The 10,792-nt window shown below is 37.2% G+C and overlaps 1 protein-coding gene across 1 annotated transcript; it reads right to left on the bottom strand.

Moving 5' to 3' along the window:
* Positions 1-9,336: 9,336 nt before the first annotated feature.
* Positions 9,337-10,394, bottom strand: LOC128612519 (hemoglobin embryonic subunit alpha-like). Its single transcript, XM_053632839.1, has 3 exons — positions 10,158-10,394; positions 9,862-10,069; positions 9,337-9,743 (listed from the first exon to the last, which is right to left on the bottom strand). Exons 1-3 carry the CDS (start codon positions 10,250-10,252, stop codon positions 9,615-9,617), a joined length of 432 nt encoding a protein of 143 aa, XP_053488814.1. The 5' UTR covers positions 10,253-10,394; the 3' UTR covers positions 9,337-9,614.
* Between the last annotated feature and the right edge of the window lie 398 nt (positions 10,395-10,792).

Here is a 10,792-nt window from a genome sequence, read left to right as displayed (position 1 = left end):
GTTGTATCAGTCATTACTTTTCCAGACAGAAAGGGTTGTTTTGTACAAGTGTGTGTGCACCTGCAGGACATGCTTATCAGCACTCATCTGCTGGGCATTAAATAAGGTGACACCAGGTCAAAGTGTCTACTGAACATCGTCAAAGACAATTACATTCTCAAGACGGGGTATGAAAACTATGACTGACCCTGAACAGCATGGTGTGAGGGCAGTCCTGAAACGTTTATCAATGTAATCATGTGTAAAACACCAAACAGGTACATATGCTATAATGATAAAGATGTTGCATCCAGAACAATATTGATCAGTGGTATCGTATGATATTCTGCTCATAAAAAATAAATGGAATAAAATAATAATAAAACAATTCAAAAAGCTTCCGTGCACACACGGTTTTTCAGAATTGCCCGTGGGAAACATTCTTAGCTATTCTGTGACTTATTAAAAAAAAAAACCTCACCACACCGCTCAGTGTGTTCCTCACCATTCTGCCCATGTGTTTTATCCATTACAGTATGAATTGGCAGGGTGGGGGAGCTGCAGTGTTAGCAAGACATGCCGGCATGGCTCTTTCTTCAGCCAGTTTCCATCAAACACAGCACCACAAATTGATCACCTGCTTCGCCTGGAAATCAAAGCTGAACTAATAGACAGACCCAGCAGCTAACCTGATAAAGCACAAACTTTTAACATGATAAATAGACGGATAACACAATAAACCAATAAGCCATTTAACAGTATCCAAATAATTATTAGCAAACAACATTTTATTAGTCACAGATTATCAAGGGTTCTTAAAAAACAACAACAACAACAAAAAACAACAACTGCTAAAAGATTTCCCATAAAACGGATAGTTTGGGTTCTAAAATCTGATTGTCTGAGCCATGTTCAAAGCTGTTGTAAAATTGTCTATATAAGCACTACATCAAAGTAATTGAATTCCGTACTAACACCCCAGGTTTTAAACAAACAAACAAACAAACACACAAAAAACGGTTACACTTAAGCGACTGTTCTGTTCTGGTCATGGCATGCCCTAATCTTTGTCCATTATATTGCTTAGCAACTAAGCTTACTGTTAACAGACTTGCATGGTGCAAGAATTGTTTATAGCAAATATTATCAACAATGAATGAAATTATTTATTGAACACTGTATGTTATCACATAGTTTCTGTGGCCACAGTGTATTACTTGAGGATGTGCATTATTGTGATATTTTTCACAGGTAAGAGGGTTTTAGGCACACCGACAGACACTGTGCCTAAGAATGCCCTTACCCGAAATGGAATCACTGCACCAAATGCCTTCGAGTGATTTATTGCTTTTATACCACAGAGTTGGTGAATTCTGGATTCTGATTGGTCAGAAGGTGTTTCTATATAATTTTCAATAACAGCACACCCCTGACAGTACTGCAGGCTGTAATTTAAATCACAGGGTTATATTAATGCACATTTTGTAATAGTTATCATTTCTATAACAGCAGCTCATTCACAGGGACTTATCCACATAATATAAGGCTAATAATAGACCAATTTAAAAAGGTGTGTTTGCTCATTAATGATATAAAATAAAGTAGTATAAGAGTTATATAACACTTCTAAAGTTCTAAAACACTTTAGAAAAGACAACTAGCTACATCATAAGTCATCAATATGGCTTGCTCCTAAAAATGCACTTAAACATTTCAAAATAAAGTGCAAACTATAGTTTTACTGATAGAACACGTAAAATATCAATGCTGAGACATGTTTAGTATCAGTGACACTTTATAATTCACTGTACATTTACTTTTCTAAAGTGAAAGTGAAATCCTCAGAGTCACACGTCATTAACTGACTAAAATGAGGCTTGTTGTAAAAGGGTCAGATCCTGTAAAATGATTCTTAGTCAAGAGTAACATAAAAGAAACTGTGCTTATTTCCTCAAGAGAAAACTAAACCACAAGATAGATGAAATCTAGCTGAGGAATATGCAATCCTCTGTTTGTTTTGATTTCTCTAATTGTTGTACTTTCTCTCTGGCCACATCATCAGTCACACATTTATGAGCGTGCACTGGTGGAAGAGGTGAGATGCGCAGACACCAAAGAGCTTTTAAATAACACAGCTAATAAATTTGCAAGCTAAATGACTCCTTGGCCCCAACATACATCATGTAATGGCCTTTATATTCAGGAGGACGCAGGAATGCTTCTGTTCGTAACTGTGATTTGTGGATGGCTCACTGGCTGTCAGAGCTCTGAGTCCACTGGAGGCAGAGGAGGCAGTACAGGTATTGTAGTATACAGTACATTGCTAATGAGCCCGAACCCAGTGCAGCACAAACAGGTTTGAACTGAAATAAAATAAAATAAAAAACTTGCATGTATTAGAAATTGAAACAAAACTCAAACCTAATTGTTATATATAGACTGCCCTCCACTAATATTGGTACCCTTGGTAAATTTTGTTAAAATAATTCACAAAAATACTCTGCTCTCATGGATATCAAACAATTGCAAACAAAGCACAGGTTTATCAAAAAATATATTTGTTAAATATAGGTGCACAACAATTATTGACACCCCAATGTGAGAAAAATATATTTGAAGTATATTCAAATATGTTTGAAATATTCCCATCGATATTTTAAAAAAATTTTAGCACACCTGGGTGACTAGGAAGAGGAAATTGGTCACTCATTACTTCCTGTTTCACGGGGTATAAATATGAGGTAACATATAGGACAAATTCCCTCAGTCATTCATAACAATGGGTAAGACCAAGGATATAGCTGTGATGTGCGGCAAAAGGTTGTTGAGCATCAGGTGGTAGAGCGGGTTGTCCACTAATCGTAGGGTCGGTGGTTCAATTCCCGGCTCACATGACTCCACACACCGAAGTGTCCTTGGGCAAGACACTGAACCCCAAGTTGATCCTGATGGCAAGTTAGCGCCTTGCATGGCAGCTCTTCTACCATTGGTGTGTGAGTGTGTATGTGAATGGGTGAATAAGAAACAGTGTAAAGCGCTTTGGATAAAAGCGCTATATAAGTGCAGAACATTTACCATTTACCACAAAATGGGAAATGGCTATACGAATATAGCAAAAGCATTGAAAATACCCATTTGCACAATCAGGGCGATAATTAAGAAGTTCCAGTCAACTGGAAATGTTATGAATCAACCTGGAATTGGACGTGTGTCTATATTGTCTCAACACACTGTGAAGAGGATGGTTCGAGTGGCCAAAAAAACTCAGCTCAGGATCACAGCTGGAGAATTGCAGATGTTAGTTGCGTCTTGGGGTCAGAAAGTCTCTCATCCAAAAACAAACTCAAGCGTCTTCAGTTTGCCAGACACTACTGGAACTTCAAACAGGATCGGGTTCTATGGTCAGATGAAACCAAAATAGAGCTTTTTGGCAATAAACACCTGAAGTGGTTTTGGCGCACACAGAGATGTAGCCATATGGAAAAGTCCCTCATGCCCACGGTTAAATATGGTGGTGGCTCTTTAATGTTTTGGGGCTATTTTTCTGCCAGAGGACCTGGACAATTTATTAGGATACTTGGCATCATGGACTCTATCAAATATCAACAGATATTAAATGAAAACCTTACTGCCTCTGCCAGAAAGCTTAAAATGGGCCATGGTTGGATCTTCCAGCAGGACATTGATCCAAAACATACATCAAAATCAACACAAAAATGGTTTACTGACCACAAAATCAAGGTCCTGCCATGGCCATCCCAGTCCCCTGACTTGAAACCCATAGAAAACCTGTGGGGTGAACTGAAGAGGAGAGTCCACCAGTGTGGACCTCGAAAATTTGAAGGATCTGGAGAGATTCTGTATGGAGGAATGGTCTCAGAACCCTTGCCATGTATTCTTCAACCTCATCAGGCATTACAGGAGAAGACTCAGAGCTGTTATCTTGGCAAACGGAAATATTGACTAAAAGGGTGCCAATAATTGTTGCACGTCTATATTTAACAAATATTTTTTTTCCCTGTGTTTTGTTTGCAATTGTTTTGAACAAAAGATTAAAAGGTTAAACAAAAAGACAATTTTTCACAGCCTTCTTTGCTCATATTTACCAAGGGTGCCAATATTAGTGGAGAGCACTGAACTGTATATATATAAAGCACGGGGAGAACATGCAAACTCCACTCACACGCATATACACTATATATATATATATATATATATATATATATATATATATATATATATACTGGCATCTCTGAATTGTCCATAGTGAGTAAAAGTGTGTGCGATTGTGCCCTGTGATAGGTTGGCACCCCATCCAGAGTGTCCCCCACTTTGTGCCCTGATGTCCCCTGGGATTGGCTCCAGCCTCCCCATGACCCTGTGTAGGATAAGTGGTACAGAATATGGATGGATAGAGATAAATAAAAATCTAATTCTCCATGGAATTTAGGACTAGAACTAAAATTTGTCAAGAAAATGGAAAATTATCTAGTAAGAAAAAACTACTTCAGGAACATAAAACTAGAGAGAAGAGTGATTTCTATCAGGATGTCACAACTTAAGCATTTCCTAATGTGTCACTACAGTTCTGACTAAAGAAATGAACACATGGGAATTTTCATGAGTAAGAAAAAGTTTTCAAAACAGTATACCCAAAAGAGCACGAAAAGTTAACATTCTTAAGCCAATATACATGTAGACCATATATATATATATATATATATATATATATATATATATATATATATATATATATATACATATATATAGTGGGAATATTTTGCAAATACAGCAGCTCAGAGTCCGTTTTTAGTAGCTCTTTAAGACTTTGTTGATTAATGGAAAGATTCCAAACCCTGTGAGATATAAATCGATATTGTGTAGAGGAGGTAAAAAGAAATACCAGAGGGTCACAGTTAGATTGTAGTCTACTCTGTGCACTGTAGCGACATCATGTGGTGGTTTCGTCACATTTCCACAAATGAGTTTGTTGAATTCGTTAAATTCATTAGCTATAGTGCTGACAAAAGTATTTTGTTTTTCATACAAAAAAATGTCCTTTGATCAGGGACTCAGTTAAGTTGAAATAGCTCTATTTCTGTCAGATAACTTCCACATTAGACAGACAATATAGAGACCCTGGTTCTCTACTGGGAAGAACTTCTTCACAAGTCCATCTCTACACAGTGGAGGAACTAGAGTTTTATACATGGGGTGGCCACTGCTACTTTCGGGGGTCCACACACACACACACACACACACAATGCTGGGTTTCCATGTTTTATGAGGAGTTTCCATAATGATTTTTAAACTGTACAAACTGTATTTAATATCCCCTAAACCTATCCATCACCTAAATATTACAAAAATGCATTTTTACATTTTAAAAATGTAGTATGTATGGTTTATTATGATTTATAAGCTGTTTTTCTCATGGGGACCAAAAATTTCTGGAATTGATAGTAACAACGCACGCACGCGCGCGCGCGCACACACACACACACACAGTACTCACATAGTGGAAAGAATTGGGTCACTCTGTTTGTGTCTATAAACATCCAAAATATTTTCAGAAAATAAAGCTTAAGCACCAAGGAGATAAGATACAGTAGCGTGTGTCTGTTACATGAAATGTTGAGTTTATTTACAGAGAAAAACTCACATTAACACACACACACTACAATTAGATATAGCAGGCATGACGCAGACAGGGCTGTTTGCACCTGATCCGCCTGTTTGTGCTTCTTTAAAAAGAACTGATATCTCTCCCTTTCTTTTCATGTTTAATTGATCCTGTGCAAAAATATGACAGTATATGGTTACATCTAATCAACCAATTACCATCATTTTTATCTCAATTACAAATCCTCATTTTCATAACTGTACATTAAAATCAACTACCAGTCTATGTTAGGAGTTTGATCATTGCTAGCCCTCCTCTGAACTGAAGTAACTGAGCTAGCTAATCCATTTCAAACTGCTAAATATTAGCTCTCTGAACACTGACAGCTGTAACCTACTTCCCCACATTAGCTAAACATCTGAATACTGCAACTTACACACTGCACGGTATATGCGTGTATTACTAGCACAGATGTAAGTGTAAGGATTGTTATGCTAAATTGCAAACCGATCTCTCTAATCTGATGACCGCAACACCATGTTGCGGTCTACTGCTCTGTTAAAAACAAATAACGTGGCAAAGTGGAGTGATGTAGGCTAATTGGACCGACCATTAGTGACTTCTAAATCTGATCAAATTAGACGCGTCCTATTGGAGTTAATACACGTTTACCAAACCTTCCAGAGCTCTACATTTTAAAACCATGAAACTATGGATTCTCTTTCCAGTTACACCACATTAGCTTACAATAATGCAATATTTCTTTTATTTTCTTTTATTGTGATGCATTAGGTAGGCTATATTAAACGATTAATTGTAACTATGAAAGACATTCTTTGTCTACTTCTACTAAGCGGAAAGAACGAGCTAACGTTGTTAGCTGGAGTTATTTGCCACGTGAAAATTGGTGGTGTTACTTCCAGCCTCACAACACGGAGTAATTCATTAGCTACACAATAGCGTCAGCTCTCGGATACACCTGGGTCGCGAGCCCCAGGACATGCGCACTGGCAGCACTTCCTGAAAGGGTCATGTTACAGGGAGAGCAGGGCATGTTGTCACAGCCGTCACTCTTTCTTATATTTCTTGGACGTCATACATTGCAAATAAAAAATGATACACCAAAATGAAGAATGAAATCTCAGGCACATATTTTGTATTTACTATTTACATTGTATTTATTATTATCAATTTGTTTTCTTCAATTTTGTTGGGTTCAAGGTTCCATAAATGGTAAATCTTTTGATGCAGAGATATTCAAGCTGTGGGGCGCATCCCAAGACATTGCAAGGGGGGTGTGGATGAGATGGAAAATACCAAAAACAAAACAAACAAACAAACAAAAAATGTAAAAGACTGTTTCAGACCTGCCAATCTTTGCACATTAGGATCTTCATATTTTGTGCCAAAATATAATGTGCCAAAAGGACAATCTTATTTTTCCCCTAATAAAAACATCAGATGATTCACTTGACATGTGAATCCAGAATGATTGGAGGTGTTTTGAGCTCTCTTCTTGCAAATTGTGGCACCCTCATTTCCTGTCACAGCAAATGGAGAATTTTTTTTTTAGGTTTGTTAATTTAGGCCATCTAGTGTAGACGCCAGTGCCTACAGTCTAACTTTTCAGCAAAAATAGCTTTTAAATAAAGTTAATAACCATGATATCAACAAAAGCTACATGCCATTTTTCAAAGTAATAAACTGTCTATCTACATAGGAAATTTGAGCTTTCTCTATCTCTTTGCTGTGGAGCGTTGTGGGACGCAAGTTTCTGGGACATCACATACTACATATTTTATCATAAAATGTTTCTTATTCCAACAAGAAAACAAAAAAAATACAGTTGCTGGGTAAAATCAACAGTAAAATGTTAGTTTATTTAATCAAATTACTTTACTACGATGCCAGTGAAAAATAGTAAAAAAAAAAAAAAAAAAGAAAGAAAAGAAAAAAGAAACACTACAGATTGTGACTAGGACTAAAAAAAAAAAAAGATCTACAATGGCCTACAAAGTTTCAGATCTAACAATTTACAAATAATTGTAATGTTAATTATAAATGGGCAGTGATTTAAATCCATGTACTCAAATTAGAATAAACCAAATCATAAAAGCTTGTAAAAATGCATATTTGGACCACTGGGAAAGAGAAAGCAAAAACTAAGTAAACTAGAATGTTCTTGGACCCTAAACAAAAAAATACGAGCTGGCAGAAAACCTCTTCAGCGTCATAGATACAAAACAGAGACAAATCCTTACAAAATACAGACTCAGTGATCACAGCCTAGCCAAAGAGAAAGGCAGACACAAGCAAACATGGCTTCCAAAGGAAGAAAGAGTGTGCTGTCACTGTAAGACTGGTGAGGTTGATACAGAGGCAAACTTTCTCCTTCACTGTAATACCTTCCGTAACACAAGAGAACAATACTTGGAAATAACATAATGCTTATTTACTTATTTCGAAATTGCCTTATGTTATTTTATTTTATGGCATTAATGTACATAATAATTAATTATATAATTACAAGTATAACCATTATACTTTTTGTCCTACACTGGCAACTTACATTTTAACATTTTATTTATCTTTTTTAAATTAATTAATTAATTAGTTAGTTAGTTAGTTAGTTAGTTAGTTAATTATTTATTATTATTATTATTATTATTATTATTATTATTATTATTATTATTATGTGTTTGCTTGGGCGCACGGTGGCTTAGTGGTTAGCATGTTTGCCTCACACCTCCAGAGTCTGGGGCCGGGGCCATGTGTGTGCGGAGTTTGCATGTTCTCCTTGTGCTGAGGAGTTTCCTCGGGTTTCCTCCGGGTTTCCTCCCCCAGGCCAAAGACATGCATGGTAGGCTGATTGGCGTGTCTGAATGGGTGTGTGAGTTTGTATGTGATTGTGCCCGGCAATGGACTGGCACCCTGTCCAGGGTGTACCCCGCCTTGTGCCTGATGCTCCCTGGGATAGGCTCCAGGTTCCCCCGCGACCCTGAAAAGGATTAAGCGGTAGAAGATGGATGTGTTTGTTTATTTATTTATTTTTATTTCTCCTTTCTTATCTGTATTGACGCTTTGGCAATATTGCATGTATAAGCAATCATGCCAATAAAGTAGCCTACTTTGAGAGAGAGAGAGAGAGAGAGAGAGAGAGAGAGAGAGAGAGACTGACTCGCTTTGAACTGGAAGGCAGCAAACCCTGAGCGGTTCAAAGTTTTGTTTCTGTTTGATTTTGTGTTTTATGAAAACGGATGAAATAACGAAAAGAAAAACAGAAGAAACACGAAGCTCCGTCAAAAGTCTCACTCATACACACACACACGCACACACACACACACATATACACACGCACACACGCACACACACACTACAGATTTTTATCAAAGGCGCAATGTCCTTTCATTAAAAATGAAATGTCTTCTTACTGCATGCTTCACAGGACACCCGAGTGTGAGATTTGTCAACAATCCATTGTAAAATATTTTATAGCAATTTAAATGTTATTAATGTCTTTCTGTTACATTTTTGCAATTTTATTTAATTAGATTCTCTCTCACTCTGATAGGTTTGGCAGTTATGCTCTGAACATCTTTTCATGGGTCATCTATTTAATTTATTTTGCCAAAACATAATACTTTTCAATTTGTGTTTTGAATAATAATACATTTGTAAATCATGGTGTGACAACTGGAGGTTTTAATGGAACCTACTTGACACTTTTTAGGCCTCTATGTTTTGTGTGTGCCTTAAACAACTTAAAAGTTGTTGTTTTTTTGTAAATTAAGACTTCTTTGGTTTTCCCCTCCACTACTACTTTCAAATTCTTTTAGTCCCAGGTCTAATATGAACACATATTACTAGCAAAAGAGACGACCAGAGAAGACAGTCTTGATTTCAATAGCAGGCCAAAAATATATTTGGCATTTATTTAGATCAATAAAGGACATTTTCTGGATCTGAGAAAGACCGATGCATGTCGATGTCCATCTGTTGCCTGCAGATCTTCTTATCTGTACTTCTCAGCGAGAGCCAGGGCCAAGGCATTGAGAAACTTATCCATAGACACGTGCACCTCAGGAGTAAAGGCAGCGGGGAACATGATGGCCAGAACAACGAGCACGTTGTGGGCTAGGATCTACAAGGAAATGGGGAAAACATAGATATTTAATAAGCATGTTGTGGGACAGGATCTATTGGTAAAAACAAGATAAAATTATTACAGAGCAAATAAAGATGGTATAGTGTACAATTACCTTGAAGTTAGCCGGGTCAATACGCAGCTGGAAAGCGTGCAGCTCACTTAGGCTAAGCAACCCAGTGGTCAGGTCATCAATTTTGCTGACAGCACCATCCACGCTAGCCATAATAGTCTTTCCGTGCTTCTTCACTTGGGCAGAGCCAAAGCTCAAGTCAGTCCAGTGGGAGAAATAGGTCTTGGTCTGTGGGTAAACAGTCAGCATCCTGTGTAGCGAAATGGAAAAGAATTGGTCCTCAGTACTGAAAGAGGAATCAATGTGAATAACAAAAACAGAAGAAGAAGAGCATGTACCTGTACAGAGCTTCAGCACCAATTTCTCCAGCCTTTGGGGAGACTGTGGCCCAGAAGGCTTTGACGGTGTCTTTGTCTTTAGCAGAGAGACTCATGGTTTCAGAGTACTTTGGAAGAAGACTTCTGTAAACTGCCTCAAAAAGGAATCCTCTTTTTATACAAGGAGCTGAAGCTGGCACGCCCAGGACCCACCTCAAATACGTGACAGCTTGGACTCATTTCAAGTATGATAGATTAGTCAGCACTTCTGCTTCTTGCAAGAGATAACATTCACGCCTGATTGGAAACAACCTGCCCCTTTCAAGTGTGACATGAGTTCCAAAGTATTTAAAATAAACAGCTCATAAAAATAAATGATATGAAATGAATAAACGCTGAATGCTTATGTAGCCTTTTTTTATTGTTATAATTTATTTGTTTTGGGTAATATTTTCCTTTAGTTTTATATAAATATGAATGCTCTGAGGTAAAAACATAAAACATAAATTATTTGTTGGCATAAACACATAGGTATAAAGGTTCACATTATTAATCGGACCATGAAATTATTTAATTTTAAGATTTTTCGCATTCCAATCCGAGCACTGAAATTTGGAAACCAATGATTTGCTTTTATCAGTCTGTATTTACACATT

This window comes from Ictalurus furcatus, chromosome 1, assembly GCF_023375685.1.
Source record: "Ictalurus furcatus strain D&B chromosome 1, Billie_1.0, whole genome shotgun sequence".
NCBI lineage: Eukaryota > Metazoa > Chordata > Actinopteri > Siluriformes > Ictaluridae > Ictalurus > Ictalurus furcatus.
The sequence above is the reverse complement of the archived record's forward strand: the minus strand, read 5'-3'. Positions and strand labels throughout refer to the sequence as shown.

Coding starts and splice junctions, on each gene's coding strand:
- LOC128612519 (XM_053632839.1), bottom strand. CDS start 10,252: ATGAGTCTCTCTGCTAAAGACAAAGACACCGTCAAAGCCTTCTGGGCC. Junction 10,070..10,157: donor GGTGCTGAAGCTCTGTACAG/GTACATGCTCTT, acceptor TTCGCTACACAG/GATGCTGACTGTTTACCCAC. Junction 9,744..9,861: donor TTGACCCGGCTAACTTCAAG/GTAATTGTACAC, acceptor ATTTCCTTGTAG/ATCCTAGCCCACAACGTGCT.